The sequence below is a fragment of the Trachypithecus francoisi genome, unplaced genomic scaffold (genome assembly GCF_009764315.1).
Source record: "Trachypithecus francoisi isolate TF-2019V2 unplaced genomic scaffold, Tfra_2.0 Lachesis_group12, whole genome shotgun sequence".
Classification (NCBI taxonomy): Eukaryota; Metazoa; Chordata; class Mammalia; order Primates; family Cercopithecidae; genus Trachypithecus; species Trachypithecus francoisi.
Genome location: NW_022681457.1, coordinates 88690327 through 88711213, shown reverse-complemented (window position 1 = coordinate 88711213; position 20887 = coordinate 88690327). Strand labels below are relative to the sequence as shown.

At 39.6% G+C, this 20887-nt stretch overlaps 1 protein-coding gene across 5 annotated transcripts in view; it reads left to right on the top strand.

The window, feature by feature from the left end:
• The window catches only part of LOC117092885 (protein argonaute-3), a 142727-nt gene that overhangs the window by 57411 nt on the left and 64429 nt on the right, over window positions 1–20887 (top strand). For 4 of the 5 annotated variants that reach the window (XM_033227124.1, XM_033227123.1, XM_033227125.1 and 1 more), the window contains 4 exons: window positions 12102–12236; window positions 17126–17213; window positions 17337–17484; window positions 17906–18025. In XM_033227124.1, the coding sequence (XP_033083015.1) occupies window positions 12102–12236; window positions 17126–17213; window positions 17337–17484; window positions 17906–18025 (491 nt within the window). Of the gene's footprint in view, window positions 1–1690; window positions 1775–12101; window positions 12237–17125; window positions 17214–17336; window positions 17485–17905; window positions 18026–20887 lie in introns of all 5 variants that reach the window. The other variant, XM_033227127.1, reaches the window with a different exon arrangement.

Genomic DNA, 20887 nt, shown 5'->3' with positions numbered 1-20887 from the left:
TCTATCTCAAAAAAAAAAAAAAAAAAATTAGCTTAGCATGGTGACACATGCCTGTCAATCCCAGCTACTCGGGAGGCTGAGGCAGGAGAATTTCTTGAACCCAGGAGACCAAGGTTGCAGTGAGCTGAGATTGTGCCACTGCACTCCAGCCTGGGTGACACAGTGAGACTCTGTTTCAAAAAAAAAAAAAGCGAAAGGATATGTTGTTACTTATATAAACTTAGAGCAAAAGTATATACTGGGTACATACAAATAAAGTGAAATTATAAAACAGAGATGGGACAAATACACACCAGTTTCAAGAGTTTGGTTCCTTTTAGGAAGAAAAAGAAAAGAGAAATGGAATACAGTGGCTGGGTTAGGGAGAAGACATAGACCAAAAAGATTTAAGAAAAATATGAGAGTATGTTTATGTGAGCAAAGTACAAGTTGTGTCACTGGGAGGCAAAAAAGTTAGATTGATCAAAAAAAAAAAAAAAAAAAACCTACGATCCGGTATTGTAGCTCATGCATGTAATCCCAACACTTAGAAGGCCGAGGCGGATGGATCACAAGGTCAGGAGTTCGAGACCAGCCTGAACTCGACATGGGGAAACCCCATCTCTACTAAAAATACAAAAATCAGCTGGGCGTGGTGGCACACACCTGTAATCCCAGCTACTCAGGAGGCTGAGGCAGGAGAACCGCTTGAACCTGGGAGGTGGAGGTTGCAGTGAGCCAAGATCTTGCCACTGCACTCCAGCCTGGGGGACAGGGCAAGACTCTTGTTTCAGAAAAAAAAAAAAAGAAACCTATGGTAGCTTAATGAAATGGAAATAAAGCCTAACATTTGAAGTTGGTTTATTTTTTCCCCAGCTTTATTCAGGTATGATTAACAAGTAAAAGTTACATGTATTTGAGGTATACAATGTGATTTTTGATAATACGTATGCATTGTGAAATGATTACAGCAATCAAGCTAATTAATATAACAATCACCTCATAGGTATGTGAGAGACATAAGAACATGAAATTTACTCTCAGCGTATTTCAAGTATACATAATAATTATAGTCACCATGCAGTACATTAGGTCTCCAGAACTTACTCATCTTGTAACTGAAAGTTTATACCCTTTGACCAGTATCTCACCATTTGCCTCAGCCCTCAGCCCTGGGTAACTACCATTCTAGCCTCTGTTTCTGTGAGTTGAGCTTTCTTAGATTCCACATGTGAGATCATACAGTATTTGTCTTTCTGTGTCTTGCTTATTTCACTTAACATAATATCCTCCAGGTTCATCCATGTTGTCACAGATGACAAGACTTCCTTCTTTTAAAGGCGAAATAATATTCCATTTTATGTATATACCACATTCTTTTTATCCATTTGTCTGTCAGTGGTCACTTAGGTTGTTTCCATATCTTGGCTGTTGAGAATAATGCTGCAGTGAACGTGGGAGTGCAGATATCTCCTTGAGATAGTGATTTTGTTTACTTTGCATGTAGTCCCTGAAGTGGGATTGCTAGATCATATACTAGTTCTATTTTTAATGTTTGAGGAACCTGCATACTGTTTTCCGTAAAGGCTGCAACAAGGGTTTATTAATTGCCAATAAAATGCTGCTGTGAAAAATAATGAGAAATATTGCACTGACGATCTTACTTGGTTACATTTCCTTTTCTGCTTTTGCGTGATTTTGATTTTGGAAGCCTTGTACGTGGTATACTGCACTGAACTAAACAGCCTTTATTGAACTTGAAATCAGCTGGAGAAGACTGGTATTGAGCACTATAGTAAGTACTGTAAAGGAAAATACCAAGTGCAATGGAAGCATAAAAGGGAGGGATCCATTGTAGTCTCACTGGTTGAGGGATGTTTCCCTCAGGAAATGACAGATGGGAGCTAGGTGACATTGGTGACGGAAATAAGCGCAATTCTCTCTAATTGTGTGATTGGTCTTGAGAATGATTGTTCTATTGGCGTTTAATAGCCTAACTTTCAACTGTGGAATTAAACTTACTGTATTTTACCAATCTAAGATTCAAAATTGTTTGTTTACATTTCAACATCTCTGAAATTGGGAGATATCTTACAATTGATGGTTTGTCACAGCTCAATTGGCAGGTTTCTTTTTAAAGAATACATAAAATGCTGGTGCACCTTACCATCAATGGCATCTTAGATTTGATGAAATGCGGAATATTTCTTTAGCTTGTTTTGAGGCCAGCCCATTTGCAACTTGCATTTTATTATTGTAATTCACAGATTTTAAGACCATCATAGTGGCAATTCCAGCATTTTTGGCAGGTTGAGGTGGGTGGATTGCTTGAGTCCAGAAGTTTGAGACCAGCCTGGGCAACATGGCGAAACCCTGTCTCTACAAAAAATACAAAAATTAGCCAGGCGTGATGGAGTGAGCTTGTAATCCCGGCTACTCAGGAGGTTGAGGTGGGAGAATCACTTGAGCCAGGAGATGGAGGTTCCAGTGAGCCGTGATCTCACCATTGTACTCCAGCCTGGGTGACAGAACAAGACCCTGTCTCAAAAAAATAAAAAGACCATCATAGTGAATCTGATGTTTGTTAGTTACATCTCCCTTAAGATGTTATTTACCTCTCATGTACCAGATAGAATACTAAGCATTTTGTATTAATTATTATTATAGTATTGCATGTAAATTCCAGCACAATTATATAAGTTAGATAATATCATCAACTGAAGTTTAGAGACAGAAAGTCACATAGTTTATATTTAAAGGGGAGAAGTTCAACTCTTCTGACTCCAGTGCGTATACCTTTAACATAGCTCTGTACTGTATCCCTTAAGAAGCAAGATTCCTGGTAGGCGAATCTGAGATCTTAGACACATCAGTTAAAAAATTTATTTTTGTGGCCGGGCGCGGTGGCTCACTCCTGTAATCCCAGCACTTTGGGAGGCCTAGCAGGGCGGATCACAGGGTCAGGAGATCAAGACCATCCTGGCTGACATGGTGAAACCCCATCTCTACTAAAAATACAAAAAATTAGCTGGGCATGGTGGCAGGTGCCTGTAGTCCCAGCTACTCAGGAGGCTGAGGCAGGAGAATGGCATGAACCCGGGAGGTGGAGCTTGCAGTGAGCCGAGACTACACCACTGCACTCCAGCCGGGGCGACAGGGAGACTCCATCTCAAAAAAAAAAAAAAAATTATTTTTGTTTACTGTTACTTTTCAGTAAAATGTAGCTTTTCGTAAAACATTCACTATTCCATTTTGCGTTTAGTAAAAAGTAGTTGGAATATGTAAATGGTTGTAGAATTTAATAATTTTATTTCTGCAGAGTAGTTAGAAGTTCACACTGTAATATGCTGCTTTTGCAAGGAAAACAGATTTCTAGTAAATAATTTATCACGGTATTAGTGTTGCTTACTTCATGTATTTGTCTTGAGTTCAGGTATAAGATTGCTAAGATTGAGAAATAATTTGATTTTATAATATTCAAATTAGTCCTTTCAGAAGTAGATCAAAGCAGAACTTTTCTTTGGGGTGGAATGAGAGTTATCAGCTGATTCAGGCATCTGGGTAAGAACTTTAGCAACATGAGGTCAAACAAGGCCAACTAAAGATATCTGGATCAGGCTTACCCAGGCGGGCTATCTTCACATTAGAAAAGCAGCATAAGGCCAGGCGCAGTGGCTCATGCCTATAATTCTAGCACTTTGGGAAGCCGAGGTGGGCAGATTGCCTGAGCTCAGAAATTCAAGACCAGCCTGGCCAATACAGTGAAACCCCGTCTCTACTAAAATACAAAAAATTATCCAGGCTTGGCAGTGTGCACCTGTAGTCCCAGCTACTTGGGAGGCTGAGGCAGGAGAATTGCTTGAACCCAGGAGGCAGAGGTTGCAGTGAGCCAAGGTTGCACCACTGCACTCCAGCCTGGGCGACAGAGCGAGACTCCGTCTCCAAAAACAAAAGCAGTAATGGCTGCAGGAATCTCAGTGACAGTCTTCATGAGATCTGTCTCTTGATTCACTGTTTTCAGTGTGGTTGAGTTATGCCCTTTCTGTTTGGTGCACAGCTGTCTTCTTGAGATCACACTTCACTGTTGCCCTGGGAATTCCTTTTGTCTTTCTCCTATAATCTTGTTTCTTTTTTTCTCTTTTTAAAAAATTTTCAGAAGCTTCATGAGAATAGGATACCTGGGAAGCAAATGTTATATATAAAAATGTAAAATATATATATATGTTTATATTAGAAAATGTATTTATCAACAAACTTAAAATGATAGTTCAGCTCTTTCTATGGTGGAAATAAGTTTTCTTCAGAAATTCAAAAGCATCACTCCATTTTTAAAATAGCTGTATTGACGTTTAATTTACATACCATAAAATTCACACGTTTTATTTCCTAAGTGTTATCTTTCATAGCATGCTGTACTTATTTCACAGATGCAGTATCCTCTCCTAGCTTTCTGAGCATAATTTATTTTGGAGTTTTTCCTGTACATGCTTATGCTTCCCCCAAACTCCTTTTTGTTTGTTTTGATCTCTGTCTTCCACTTTGGAGGCTTTCATCCAATATCTGGTATTCTTGATTACTGCCTATTCAGTGGGAATCTAAAAACACTGGATGCTCTGAAGGCATGGATAGGGTTTGTTGACTCTGATCCTCACGATAGGGTGATTTCAGTGGGCTTAGGTTGGGGAATCTACAATGTTAGGATCCTTAGGTCTCTTCTCTTGGCCGGTCAGGTTGCCCAAAGGTGAATCTTCCAAACTCCTGCCTAAAGGATAGCAGTGTGGTTGCCTGCATTCTGGAAGCCTAGTTGGGAGTTCTAGCTGGGGGAACTTCTGTATTCAGCATTTAATATGTTACAGTCATTTAATCCCTTGTTTTTGGTACAATGTTGTGCTCTCAACTGTGTCTGGCATCTTCCTTCCAGGGAGCCTCTGTTTTATCTTTTCCAGTTAGTATGCCTCCAGATTTATGCAAGGATGAACAAGAGGCAGCTGTTCATCAATGTGAGCTAGACACAGGATATAGGACTCTACCTGCTTCTCAGACTGCTTTTCTCTTTATTTTTCTGCATCACTCCCATCCTTTTTATCACCAACTTGCTCACTTGCTTTTCATCTTTCAGAATGTTGATATATCCCCTGTTCTGTTCTCCCTTCTAGGTTTGTATCTTTAATTTATTTTTAAATTCCTGGTTACAGTGGAGTTTGAGAAAGGAATGAAATGAAGAAGGATAAGAGATGCTCATTGTTAATCTGCCATCTTAACCCAGAATCTATTCTTAAAGGGCAGGGGCTTTTTCTGGTTTATCTCTAAATTTCAACTCATAAAGGAATCTGTGACATAGTATATACTTAATAAATGTTTGGATGGTTAAGTCTTATTTTATACCTGTATTAGTTATCTAACACTGCATATCAAAATATTCCAAAACGTAGTGACTCAAAACAATAAACTATCTCACACAGTTTCCATGAGTTAGGAGTGACTTCAGTGGTTCTAGTTCATGAGGCTGCATTCATCTCAAGTCCTCACAGGGCCTGGGGGATTCAATTCTAGTATGACTCACTTAATTGGTAACAACTTAGTTCTGGAGGCCGCAGTTCCTTGCCATGTGGACCTCTCTATAAGGCTGGGTAAGTATCCTCACAACATTGTGGCTGGCTTCCTCCAGAGCAGGGATTAATGAGAGAGCAGGGCAGAAGATGTAATAACATTAAGACCTAGCATTGAAAGTTACATTCTTTTATTTTTATAATATCCTATTGGTTACTCAGATTACTTAATATTCAATATGGGGAGGGACTGTACAAAGCTGTGAATCCCATATGTCAAGACTCACTGGGGACTATCTCAATGGCTAGCTACCACAGTTTCTGACTTAAGTTAGAAATAAAAGAGTATATTAAATCCAAAGTAAGCAGAAAGTAAGAAATAATAAAGATTAGAGCAAAATTTAATTTAAAAACTACAGAGTATCAATGAAGCCAACTGTTGGTTTAAAAAAATTAGTAGAATTAATAAACTCCTAGCAAGATTAATCAGGAAATTAGGAAAAAGCAGATTACCAGTATCAGGAATGAAGCCGGGGGTATCACTAAAGATTCGTCAGAATTGAAAGATTAATAAGGGAATGGTATGAACAACTTTATGCCAATTAATTTGATAACTTAGATGAAACAAATTCCTTGACAAGCCACAGCTTTACCAAAATTGACTCAAAAAAGAAGTCTGAATAGCCCTGTATCAAAGAAATTGAATTCATAATTCCTCCTCACAAAACTGCAGTCCCAAATGATTTCACTAGTGAGTTTTTTCTAACATGTAAGGGAATATAACATCAATCTTTCACAAATTCTTTCAGAAAATAGAAAAGATTTCCCCCACTCCTGCCCCCCGCTTTTTTTTTTTTTGAGATGGAGTCTCACTCTTGTCGCCTAGGCTGGAGTGCAATGGCAAGATCTCTACTCACTGCAGCCTCCCAGGTTCAAGCATTGTCCTGCCTCAGCCTCACAAGTAGCTGGGACTACGGGCATGCACCACCACGCCCAGCTATTTTGTGTTTTTAGTAGAGACAGGGTTTCACCATGTTGGCCATCATGTCTCAAACTCCTGACTTCATGATCCACCTGCCTCAATCTCCCAAAGTGCTGGGATTACATGTGTGAGCCACCGCGCCCAGATTGTTTTCTAAAATTTTTTTTTTTTTTTTTTTTTTGGAGACAGGCTCTGTCACCTAGGCTGGAATGCAGTAGTGTGATCACAGCTCACTGCAGCCTCAACCTCCTGGGCTATGCTGCTCAGGCTGGTCTCAAACTCCTGTGCTCAAGCAGTTCTCCCATCTGGGCCTCCCAAAATGCTGGAATTATAGGCATAAGCCGCCATGCCCGGCCCCAGTTCATTTTCTGAGGCTGGTATACCTGGTACTAACACCTGACAAAGACAATATAATCCTCTCAACAGGAAAATTACTTGACTCATTTTAAACATTCTCGTGATAAAAATTTGTAACAAACTAGCAATAAAAGGAAATTTCTTCAGCTAATTAAAAACGTAGAAAAACATACAGGCATCATCATACTTCTGTGGTGAAGAGATTGAACACTTTTGCCCTAAATTCAAGAAGAAGGCAAGGATGTTTGCTCTCATTATTTCTATTTAGTAATCATACTGGAGGTCCTAGGCAGTGGCAAAGCAAGAAAAGGAAATAAAAGGCATAATTTGTAAAGGAAGAAATAAAACTATCTCTGTTATTACGTAGAAGACATAATACTTTTAATAAAAAAATTCTAAAGAATCTACCAAAACAAGCCTGATTAAAATTATTAGAATTAATACATTGGCCCAGTGCGGTGGCTCAAGCCTGTAATCCCAGCATCTGGGAGGCCGAGACGGGCGGATCACGAGGTCAGGAGATCGAGACCATCCTGGCTAACGCGGTGAAACTCCGTCTCTACTAAAAAATACAAAAAACTAGCTGGGCGAGGTGGCGGGCGCCTGTAGTCCCAGCTACTCGGGAGGCTGAGGCAGGAGAATGGCATAAACCCGGGTGGCAGAGCTTGCAGTGAGCTGAGATCCGGCCACTGCACTCCAGCCTGGGCGACAGAGCGAGACTCCGTCTCAAAAAAAAAAAAAAAAAAAGAATTAATACATCAATTTAGTGAGGCCACAGGATGCTAACTGCATATACAAAAATGAATACTAGCACTATAACAAATAATACCAGCATTCAACAATTGAAAAAAAATTTAAGTGCCATTCATAACATAAAACATAATTTTTAGGAATAAATGTAAAGATGTGCATGGCCCCTACACTGAAAGCTACAAAGCATTACTGAGAAAGACAAGGAAGGTAAAGAGGTGTTCTTGGACCAGAAGTCTCAAATTGTTAAGAATTTTATTCTCCCCAAATTGATCTATAAACTCAATACAATAGAAATCCCATCAGGCTTACTTTGGGAGGCTGAGGTGGGTGGATTGCCTGAGCTCAGGAGTTTGCAACCAGCCTAGGCAACATGGTGAAACCCCATCTCTACTAAAATAAAAAAAAATTAGCTGGGCATGGTGGTGTGCGCCTGTAGTCCCAGCTACTCGGGAGGCTGAAGCAGGAGAATTGCCTGAACCTGGGAGGCAGAGGTTGCAGTGAGCCAAGATAACCACTGCACTCCAGCCTGGGCAACAGAGCAAGACTCTGTCTCAAAAAAATAATTATATATATATATATATATATAATATATATATATATATATAAATAAAATATATATATATAATTGTCAAGCTGATTCTAAGATTTATATGCTGGTACGAAGAACCTAACATTTCTATTTTGAAGAGCCAAAAACTCTTTTAAAGAAGAACAAAGTTGGTGGATTTATACTACCTGGTTTCAAGACATGCTATAAAACTACTGAAATCAAAAACAGTGATACGGGGATAAAGACTCAGGTTACAGAACAGCTACCAGAATAGACCCACTAATGTGGCTGGTTGATTTTTGACAAAGGGCCCAACATAATAGAATGCCAAAAAGGTTAGTCTTCTCAATAAATGATGTAACAACTGGATATTTGTATAAAAAAATTTAACACCACACAGAAAATTTAATTCAGAGTTTATCCCAGGATAAGACATTAAAACTGGGAAATTTCCAAGAGAAAATGGGGAAAATATTCATGATCTTGGACGAGGCAAAGATTTTTTTCTTCTTTCGAGACAGGATCTCCTTATCACCTGGACTGGAGTGCAGTGGGTGATCTTGGCTCACTGCAACCTCTGCCTCCCGAGTTCAAGCGGCTCTCCCACCTCAGCCTCCTGAGTAGCTGGGACCACAGGTGCATGCCACCACGCCCGGGTAATTTTTGAATTTTTAGTAGAGATGAGGTTTTACCATGTTGGCCAGGCTGGTCTCGAACTCCCTGATCTCAAGTGATGCACCCACCTACGCCTCTCAAAGTGCTGGGATTACAGACATAAGCCACAGCACCCGGCCAGGATTTCTTAATAAATTGAAAACCATTGCAATTAAAAGCTTCTCCTTTTGAGAACACCATTAAGAAAATGACAAGGCAGCCAGGCGCACTGGCTCACACCTGTAATCCCAACACTTTGGGAGGCCTAGGCAAGAGAATTGCTTGAGGCCAGGAGTTTGAGACCAGCCTGGCCAACATAACAAAAAAAAAATTTTGATTAGCTGAGCGTGGTGGTGCATGCCTCTAGTCCCAGCTTCTTAAGAGGATGAGAAGATTATTTGAGCCCAAGAGTTAGAGGTTGTGGTAATAATTATCACCACTGCACTCCCTCCAGGGCAACAGAGCAAGACTTTGACTCCTTAAAAAAAAAAAAATGAAAACACAAGCTACAACTGAGACAACACATTTGCAAAACATAACAGAACAATAGTTATATCCAGAATATATGAAAAATGTACATAACTCAGTAAGAAATAGAAAAAAAGTAGCAATAAAAATCACATACTTAACAAAAGAATATGTGTGGTCGGGTGCAGTAGCTCACACCTGTGATCCCAGCACTTTCGGAGGCTGAGGCGGGCAGATCACCTGACGTCAGACCAGCCCAGCCCAGCCCAACCAACATGGTGAAACCCCATCTCTACTAAAAGTACAAAAATTAGGCGGGCATAGTGGCAGTCACCTGTAGTCCCAGCTACTCAGGAGCCCAAGGCAGGAGAATTGCTTGAACCCAGGCAGCAGAGGTTGCAGTGAGCCGAGATTGCACCATTGCACTCCAGCCTGGGCAACGAGCAAAACTCTTGTCTCAAAAAAAAAAAAAAAAAAAAAAGCATGTGTGAATGGTCATTAAGCCCTTGAGAAGATGCAGAACATTGTTGGCCATTCAGGAAATTCAGAAAGAACCACAGTGAGATACCACCTATAAGTACTAGATTGACTAAATTTAAAAGACTGAAAATAACAAATGTTGACAAAGATTTGGAGCAACTAGAAATGGTAGGAGTGTAAAATGGTACAACTACTTTGAAAAATAGTTCGGTGGCCAGACGCAGTGGCTCACGCCTGTAGTCTCAGCACTTTAGGAGGCATAGACAGGCAGATCAGTTTAGGTAAGGAGTTCAAGACCAGCCTGGCCAACAGGCTGGAGTGCAGTGGCCGGATCTCAGCTCACTGCAAGCTCCACCTCCCGTCTCAAAAAAAAAAAAAAAAAGAAAATATCTTCCCAGAGGTAAGGGACATTTTATGGAGGACATTGAATGCTAAACCAAGGAAAGCAAGAGAAAGATCCCCACATAAAAAGTTTACACTCCTTACCTCATAATCCGCCCGCCTCGGCCTCCCAAAGTGCTGGGATTACAGGCGTGAGCCACCAACCTGGCCAACGTGATAAAACGTCGTCTCTACTAAAAATGCAAAAATTAGCTGGATGTGGTGGTGGATGCCTGTAATCCCAGCTACTCTACTCGGGAGGCTGAGGCAGGAGAATTGCTTGAACCTGGGACAGGGAGATTGCAGTGAGCCAAGATCGTACCATTGCACTCCAGCCTGGGCCACAGAGTGAAACTCTGTCTCAAAAAAAAAAAAAAAAAAAAAAGGTTACACTTAGCTGAACAGACAGTGGGCATTTTTTTGTTTTGTTTTGTTTTGTTTTGAGTAGAAAAATGACATGTAACTCACTGTCTTACGGTTTTACTTTTTGTTGTATCCCCAGTGCCTATATAACACATAATAGCCATTAATAAGTATGTGTCTAAGAAATGAGTGATGGTGGCCGGGTGCGGTGGCTCACGCCTGTAATCCCAGCACTTTGGGAGGCTGAGGTGGGTGGATCACGAGGTCAGGAGATCAAGACCATCTGGCTAACATGGTGAAACCCGTCTGTACTAAAAAATACAAAAAATTAGCCGGGCTTGGTGGCAGGCACCTGTAGTCCCAGCTACTTGGGATACTGAGGCAGGAGAATGGTGTGAACCTGGGAGGCAGAGCTTGCAGTGAGCCGAGATCGCGCCACTGCACTCCAACCTGGGTGACAGCGAGACTCTGTCTCAAAAAAAAAAAAAAAAAAAAAGAAAAATGAGTGATGGTGATCTACTAACCATTGGTGAAACTCTTCTAGTTCCAAAACCTATGGTTAAGAAATCATACTGGTTGACTGTTAAAAAACCACCCATTGCTCAATAATATTAACAGATAACCCTTAATATTACTATCTGTAAGCTGAGCACAGTGGCTCATGCCTGTAATCCCAGTACTTTGGGAGGCCGAGGGGGGCGGATCACCTGAGGTCGGGAGTTTGAGACCAGCCTGACCAACATGGAGAAACCCCATCTCTACTAGAAGTGCTAAATTGGCTGGGCGTGGTGGTGCATGCCTGTAGTCCCAGCTACTTGAGAGGCTGAGGCAGGAGAATCGCTTGAACCCAGGAGGCGGAGGTTGCAGTGAGCTGAGATTTGTGCCATTGCACTCTAGCCTGGGCAACAAGAGTGAAAGTCTGTCTCAAAAAAAAAAAATTATATATATATATATAATATTTTATGTATATAAAATACATGTATGTGTGTGTGTATATATATGTATATGTATATTATTATCTGTAGCTTAGATTAGCACCAACGACTAATACCACTGTTTTTTCAAATCATTACAAGACAGGAAAAACTCTCATTAGAATAGACAGTCTAGGGTGGCATAGAAAGCCTTGTTTAAGAAATAATACTGGCCAGTGTGGTGGCTAACACCTGTAATCCTACCACTTTGGGAGGCTGAGGTGGGAGGATCACTTGAGCTCAGAAGATGGAAACCAGCCTGAGCAATATAGTGAGACCTTGTTTCTATTTAAAAAGAAATAATACCCAACCATCTCACCAGCCTTCTTTGTCTCTTACAAGCCTTGTCTCACCCAGAACACTTCTCTATAGAGAATGGAATGAATCAGTTACTTATGATGAAAGAGATAGGTAATAAAAATTGTAGTATTTGGCCATTCTGTATTTGTGCCTCAGAGGTCAAATTAAAACTGCTTAATTTTGGAAATGTGTGTGTACATAAATGTGCATAAGGGATCATTTTAAATAGATAGTTATCATGGAGCCTAAGATGAAATTTCTGAATTTTTTAGGGAAACATTAATTTGTATTATTTGTGTTTTTCTTCTTAGTTTCTGCCACTGCCTTCTACAAAGCACAACCTGTAATTCAGTTCATGTGTGAAGTTCTTGATATTCATAATATTGATGAGCAACCAAGACCTCTGACTGATTCTCATCGGGTAAAATTCACCAAAGAGATAAAAGGTGAATTAATTAGCATTTAGCACAACTTAACTATAAAATGCATGGATATAACAACCTTTTATTAAAATGTTTTTTTGTATAATTAAAATCTATTTATGTAACATAACCAGTAAAACTATACATCAATTATAAAATAAAATATTACATTAAATTCATTACTATAACATCTTAGGTGGTATTTGAAAGAAATGCCAAGTAATGGAGTTAGTATCACTGCCAGCTAATTTTTTGTTAATACTTTCCCTTACTAGCTGAAGGGATAAGAATGTCTCCTGGGAAAATGCTTTAGTAATACTGTTAAAAGTAGGAAGCTGACTCTAAAAATATTTGTTATTTTAAAACTAGAATCATTCTTTGAACATATTCTAATATAATTATTTCCTTATTTTTCTGAAATGATATTTATTTCAGTCCTTTGAAAATGTATTAATGTGGGGCTAGCCTGTTTCATGTGTTATTCTAGAATTATAGTTATTTAATGTAAGTTATAGAGTTGACTGTTGATCTTATTTATTATACTTAGTAGCTAAAATCTGTACGGTGCTGTTGCATCATATGTACATTTAATTTAGATAAATTCATCTCTACATGGCTGCCCAAAAATAAAAACAAAAAATAATTTTAATAGTGTACTGAAATCTATATTTTATATGTATTTAGTCTGATACTCTCTAATCAGAATGAGTAGGATAAATTGTATTTATATTGTTAGATCTTAAATAGCCAGAAATAATAATGTTGTTTTTATTTTAAGATTTTACCTATTTATTGCAGATAATTTTCAGCTTGTGGTTTGAATGAAGCATTTAAGTTTGTTCAGTGAACATCTTTCAGTTCCCCCAAATCAATTAGAGTAGTTAAATACATTCTGCTTGCACCAGTAATCATTCATTCTTTGCCATTCAGTAACCAAGAGAGAGATAGTCATTGTAATAAAACATTAAAAGGAAGATCCGGCCGGGCGCGGTGGCTCAAGCCTGTAATCCCAGCACTTTGGGAGGCCGAGGCGGGCGGATCACGAGGTCAGGAGATCGAGACCATCCTGGCTAACACGGTGAAACCCCGTCTCTACTAAAAAATACAAAAAACTAGCCGGGTGAGGTGGCGGGCGCCTGTAGTCCCAGCTACTCGGGAGGCTGAGGCAGGAGAATGGCGTGAACCCGGAGGCGGAGCTTGCAGTGAGCTGAGATCTGGCCACTGCACTCCAGCCCGGGCTACAGAGCGAGACTCCGTCTCAAAAAAATAAAAAATAAAAAATAAAAAATAAAAAAAAAAAAAAAAAAAAAAAGGAAGATCCACCCTGCTTCAAAAATAAACATCCATTTATCTCAAGTTATTTAAATACCAAAATAAGAAACTATTTATGTAACTGTTTTGCAACCATACCATTGTCCTTTCATAATCTGTATTAACTGCACAGCTGGCATTGTCAGGAGGTTAGTGCATTACCTACCATTAATATGTGATCATCTAAATGCCATGGTTTCCAGTGGAGTTGCTGCTTAGTTACCACCTCTGATATCATGAAGTCACTTACATTATTTTGCGGTAACTATGCAATCAACTCATATCACCACTCTATCACAGAAAATACAAGATGTACAGAACAAGGATTCAACTGCTACCCGAAGAGCATGGACTCGATCTTAACTTCAACTGCTCAGGGGCCCAAAGAAATGACTGAAAAAATGACTAGAAAGCATAATAAAGTTGATGTTATAGTAAAGGTAAAGCCAAGTTTATAGGTTAAATATTTATTAAAGCCAAAAGTGTTTTTTTGGTTGGATGGAGGGTTTGGGGAGGGACCTGGGCAGAGAATTATCTAGTCCACTTTTTAAAAATTTCAACCTTTTGCTAGCCCCTAGATTTTTGGTCTAATTCTTAGGTACCTATGATCCTAGTTTGAGGATGGAAAAATCTGGGTTGGATCCAGTTGACAAACTGATTATTTTTTCTTCGTTCCAAGTAAAATAGTGCTTTTTTAAAAAAAATTTAAAAAAGGTTCTTTAAAGTACATCATGCATTCCTACTACAGTAACCCAAGAGAATAAGAGTTTTATGTTCTATCCTGTATCTATGGGTTTTTTAGCTGGTATGAAGAATTTGATGCTAGCTGTTAAATATTGACGCAAAGTATACAATAAAGAATTGATTTTCTTAGTATATTCATCTTATTCCAGTTGAACTTGTACCAAAATATTTAATAATAACTTTGAAGTGGTTTCTTTATCCAGTAACTCATGATAGTTAAACAGCAGAAATATTGGGGAAAATGTATGGTAAAAGTACCATCCATATATATATATATATTAGTGCCAACTTATTTTTAGTAAAAGTTTACTTTATAGGCTTAGAGAACCTTATTAATATTTTTTTTAATTTGAAGAGTTGAAAATAAATTGCTAAGTGGTACAAATAACAGAAATTTGTTTTAGACTTTTCTATTGTGTTCTCCCCTGAACATAGTATTTTTACATCTTGTTTACTTCATATTATTAGTATTCCTTCTTTTAAGATCCTCCTTTGATAGTATTTTATTTTCTAGTCTCCTTTATAATATAAAGACATAGTAATTCTCTAGTTGATCTGACATTTTTGTCTTATAAAGGTAGTTTTAATGAAAAACTACTACTCACTGATACAAGGAGGAGCACTTCTAAAGAAAAACAAACCCATACCAGTCTGGTACAGGGATGGATACCATGTCCATTTAACATCTTAATTTGTTCTGATCTATCAGAAGAAAATATCATTTATATGATTGATCTTTGTGTTTGGTACTAATTTTCTTACCTAATTGCAGGTAGCAGTTAGGTAAGAAAATACATTTTACCACAGCAGGCATTCTCAACCTCAGCAGCATTGACATTTTGGGCTGGATAATTCTTTGTTGGGATTGGGGGTAGGGCCGTTCTGTGCATTACAGGATATTTCATACTATCCCTGGCCTCTACTCAATAGAAAGCGGTAACATCCCCAGTCATGCCAATCAAAAATACCTCCAGACATTGCCAAATGTCCCCTGGGGGACAGATTGGCCTCTGGCTAAGAACCACTGCAGTATAGGAATCACAAATATAAAAGAGAAATATGACAAAGAGTAATAACCATAAATATTATCAGGGAACTAAAAGTTGTTCTCCATCTACCCCATTTTGTACTTTATCCTTTGGAGTCTAGGCCAAACTTTAGAAAGGAGCTGCTTATCTGTGACCTCTGTGTACCTGTTAACTCTTCTGTAGGCCAAGACTGCCCTGACTACATGTAGACACTTAAATTTAAATTAATTAAAATTAAGGCCAGGTGTGGTGGCTCACGTCTGTAATCTCAACACTTTGGGAGGCCGAGGTGGGTGGATCAACTGAGGTCAGGAGTTTGAGACCAGCCTGGCCAACATGGTGAAACCCCATCTCTGCTAAAAATACAAAAATTAACTGGGCGTAATGGCGGGTACCTGTAATCCCAGCTACTCGGGTGGCTGAGGCAGGAGAATCACTTGAACCCTGGAGACAGAGGTTGCAGTGAGCCAAGATCGCGTCATTGCACTCTGACTTGGGCAACAAGAGCGAAAAACTCAAAAAAAAAAAAAAAAAAGAATATATATATATAAATAAAATTAGATTTTCAGTTTCTTAGGTACACCAGCTACATTTCCTATGCTTAGTAACATGTTATTAGTGATTACCATATTAGCATAGATGTAGAACATTCCATCATCTCAAGAAAATTCTCTTTGACAGCACTGCTTCAGAAAATTCATCTCGAAGAACTTCAGTCAATGGCTTAAAGCACATTTCTTCACATGCTAGAGCAGGCCTGGGATCCTTGAACTCCTAGAGTCCACAGATCCAATAACTCCTAAAATCATGTGCTAAATAATGTATATGTGCATTTTGCTGAGAGTTTATTGCTTATGTCAGATTCTCAAAGGGGTCTTGACGCCGTAAGAGGATAGGGATCGCCTACTTTAGGAATTATTTTGGTTGCATTTGATTTTTAATAGTATTGGAAAAGAGCTGTGTCACTATATTATACTTCTATAAAATTGTCACTTCTGTTAAAAATGCCTGGTATTTTTTTCTCCTGCTTTATAAATCTTTAAAGGGCTTCTTTCTTGAACTTTATAAAATTCTGATCTTCAATCAGTATGTGATAACTGGGCTAGGTAAATATCACATAATTTGAAATTATGGAATACCTTGAGAATTATTGGAATTCCAGGCCGGGCGCGGTGGCACAAGCCTGTAATCCCAGCACTTTGGGAGGCCGAGACGGGTGGATCACGAGGTCAGGAGATCGAGACTGTCCTGGCTAACACGGTGAAACCCCGTCTCTACTAAAAAGTACAAAAAACTAGCCGGGCGAGGTGGTGGGCGCCTGTAGTCCCAGCTACTCGGGAGGCTGAGGCAGGAGAATGGCGTAAACCCGGGAGGCGGAGCTTGCAGTGAGCCGAGATTGCGCCACTGCACTCCAGCCTGGGCGACAGAGCAAGACTCCGTCTCAAAAAAAAAAAAAAAAAGAGAATTATTGGAATTCCTCTTTCATTCCTCCTTCCCTGTCCCAGCATAAATACCTGAATTTATCGTAAACAGCGTTTTTTATTAATGGAAGATTTTGGCCCTTGATCTGTGGGCTTTGCAAATTTTACGATTTTATTTTTTAATGTATAGGCTTGATGGGGTAAGGAAAAATTTTGCCATTAGGTCTGTCATGATTGTGACCATTATTAGCAATGTTATATGTAAAATCTGGTGTTTATATCATATTGCCTGTATCACAGAATTTTTTGTCTGTTCAGAATTGAGTTTTTATAGTATGAACAGGCTTTATAAGTATAAATATTTTACATGTGACAGTTCTGTAACCTCCATTTTTCTTGTTGGGAACAGGTTTGAAGGTTGAAGTGACTCATTGTGGAACAATGAGACGGAAATACCGTGTTTGTAATGTAACAAGGAGGCCTGCCAGTCATCAAACGTAAGAAAAGTTTGTCAGAGCAGCGATGGTGTGAGGCAGCTTGCCCTAGTTAGTGGGGTTGGGAGTTTTTCTGACTCTTACTGGGAAATAATTGTTCATGTGTACTTTTTTTTTTTTTCTCAGCTTTCCTTTACAGCTAGAAAATGGCCAAACTGTGGAGAGAACAGTAGCACAGTATTTCAGAGAAAAGTATACTCTTCAGCTGAAGTACCCGCACCTTCCCTGCCTGCAAGTCGGGCAGGAGCAGAAACACACCTACCTGCCGCTAGAAGTAATGCCTTCACACTGCTAATTCATACCCTGTTGTTCATCATTCTTTTGGGGTCTTTTATGGCCGATAACTTACCTCATACAGAACATTTGTTTTGGAATATGAACTGTTTTTAAGTTTTAATTTATTCTAAATTTTCTATAATGAAATAACACGAAACAAGTTCATCCATAGTCCTACAAGTCTAGTATAACCACTGTTAACATTTTGATATACTACACTTTCAGTCTTCATCTGGTGTACATTTTACTTAATTATAATCATAGTGTAGAGCCGTCTTGTTTACTACTTTTTTACTTAACATATTGAAAATAAGTGGTTTAATGAAGTTGATTTTAAATTTTTATTTTACATTTAATTGGCAGTAAGAGCTAAAAAAAAAGATATATACATCTAGTACAAAACTTTTTTCCATTTGTAGGTCTGTAATATTGTGGCAGGGCAACGATGTATCAAGAAGCTAACAGACAATCAGACTTCCACTATGATCAAGGCAACAGCAAGATCTGCACCAGATAGACAAGAGGAAATTAGCAGATTGGTTAGTACTTAACCTTAGAAATGAGAATTTAAAACATATTAGGGCGAACTATAATACTAGAGAACCATGTCCTTATCAACCCATACCTTATTACCATTTCACAGACTGTGAGAATTAAAAGGGATCATGAAGTAATCTAATGTTCTCAATACAAGCTTATATGGGCTATATGAGAAGGGTTAGGTCCTTCTCATTGAACACTGAGCTTTTTAAGTAGATCCAGGGAACAGATCCTCTCAGAAGAGGATCTATTTAGTAAACTGGAACCTCCACCTAAAAGAGGTGGGAAATAGGAGGAAAAGTCAATGATGACTAGCAATACTAAAATTCTGTTTTTGTTTTTGTTTTCGTTTTTGTTTTCAGAGACAAAGTCTTGCTCTGTCACCCAGGCTGTAGTGCAGTGCTGTGATCTCGGCTCACTGCAAGCTCTGCCGCCCGGGTTCACACCATTCTCCTGCCTCAGCCTCCCCAGCAGCTGGGACAACAGGCGCACGGCACCACGCCAGGCTAATTTTTTTGTATTTTTAGTAGAGATAGGGTTTTACTGTGTTAGCCAGGATGGTCTTGATCTCCTGACCTCATGATCCGCCCGCCTCAGCCTCCCAAGGTGCTGGAATTACAGGCGTGAGCCACCGTGCCCGGCCAATACTAAAATTCTTAACACTCAGTCTAAGATTGCTTAGTCCCCAGTATCAGAGTGGCAGCTATACAGTCTGAATAAAGAAATGGCTGGGATCAGTGGCTCACATTTGTAATCCCACCAGTTTGGGAGGCCAAGGCAGGTGGATCACTTGAGGCCAGGAATTTGGGACCACCCTGGGAAACATGGTGAAATGCCATCTCTACTAAAAACACAAAAATTAGTGGGGCATGATGGCATGCATCTGTAATCCCAGCTAGTCAGGTGGCTGAGGCACGAGAATCACTTGAACCTGAGAGGCAGAGGCTGCAGTGAGCCGATCACACCACTGCACTCCAGCCTGGACAATGAAGTGAGACTCTGTCTCAAAAAAAAAAAAAAAAAAGAAAAAGAAAAGAAAAAGAAGGTCAGGCACAGTGGCTCAAGGCCTGTAATCCCAGCACTTTGGGAGGCCGAGGGGGGAGCGGATCACCTGAGGTTGGGAGTTCAAGACCAACCTGACCAACATGGAGAAACCCTGTGTCTACAAAAATACAAAATTAGCCAGACGTGGTGGCGCATGCCTGTAATCCCAGCTACTCAGGAGGCTGAGGCAGGAGAATCGCTTGAACCCGGGAGGCGGAAGTTGCGGTGAGCCGGGATTGCACCACTGCACTCCAGCCTGGGCAACAAGAGCGAAACTCCATCTCAGAAAAGAAAGAGAGAAAGAGAAAAAAAGAAAAAAGAAAAAAAAATAGAAGATAGTTTTAACCATGTAAGGTCTCTGTGCTGTCTCATTGTTCTAAATGAAGGGAAGGAAGGCGTTACCAATATCACTTTTTAAAACTCATAGAATAAGACAAAACTCAAGATAAAAGGGCATCTGAGGCCGGGCGCAGTGGCTCAAGCCTGTAATCCCAGCACTTTGGGAGGCCGAGGCGGGCGGATCACGAGGTCAAGAGATTGAGACCATCCTGGTTAATACGGTGAAACTCTGTCTCTACTAAAAAATACAAAAAAATTAGCCGGGCGAGGTGGCCGGCACCTGTAGTCCCAGCTACTCGGGAGGCTGAGGCAGGAGAATGGCGTAAACCCGGGAGGCGGAGCTTGCAGTGAGCCAAGATCCGGCCACTGCACTCCAGCCTGGGCGACAGAGCGAGACTCCGTCTCAAAAAAAAAAGGGCATCTGATTCTTATCTGGCTGTGTTCTCGAATACCATTTTAACTGCCCAAAGAGAAAAAAATCTGGAAATATGAATATTTCCCAAAACAACTTAATAATACTTCCAAAAGCAATTTTAAAGATTATTGAAAATAGGGATGCAAAACTGGCTCTTTTAATTTATTATTGAACCTTAGTAGTTTCATCTTTGGCTAAAAACTGGTTCTTCTATTTGGTAAGCCAACTACAGAAAAAAATACCTTTTTTCCTTATTGACTCTTCTGTAAAGAGTCAAAGAAAGTTATTACGTGATATTTAATTAGGAAAATACAGGCTGGTTTTCATCCTGGATTTTTCTCTGATTCTATAAGATTTTAAATGCTTTCCCAAAATCTTCTGGAAACTGAGACCTCTTACTTTCTCTATAAAAGTCTCAACTCACTGTTCTAACTCATTTATTACAGCTCAGCTGTTCAGAAAGTATCATATAGTAGTTTAAAAAAATAAAACAGACTTTGGAGTCTAACAACCCTGGGTTCGAAGTCTAGCTTCTCCATTTACTTACTGTTATCATATTATTATATTTATTATTATATTTGTAGTATCTGGAAAGATACAGGTTATAAAAGAACTGCTTTCATAGCTATAAAATACTTGTGAAAATGTATCATAAACACTTAGCATAGCCGGGCGCGTGGCTCAAGCCTGTAATCCAGCACTTTGGGAGGCCGAGACGGGCGGATCACGAGGTCAGGAGATTGAGACCATCCTGGCTAACACGGTGAAACTCCGTCTGTATTAAAAATACAAAAACTAGCCGGGCGAGGTAGCGGGCGCCTGTAGTCCCAGCTACCCGGGAGGCTGAGGCAGGAGAATGGCATGAACCGGGAGGCTGAGCTTGCAGTGAGCTGAGATGCGGCCACTGCACTCCAGTCGGGTGACAGAGCGAGACTCCGCCTCAAAAAAAAAAAATAAAAAAAAAAAAATAAAATAAAAATAAACACTTAGCACCAAGTACATCATGCAGCAAGTCACAGTATATTAATTGTTATAGTATAGTCATTGTTATTCACTGTAACCT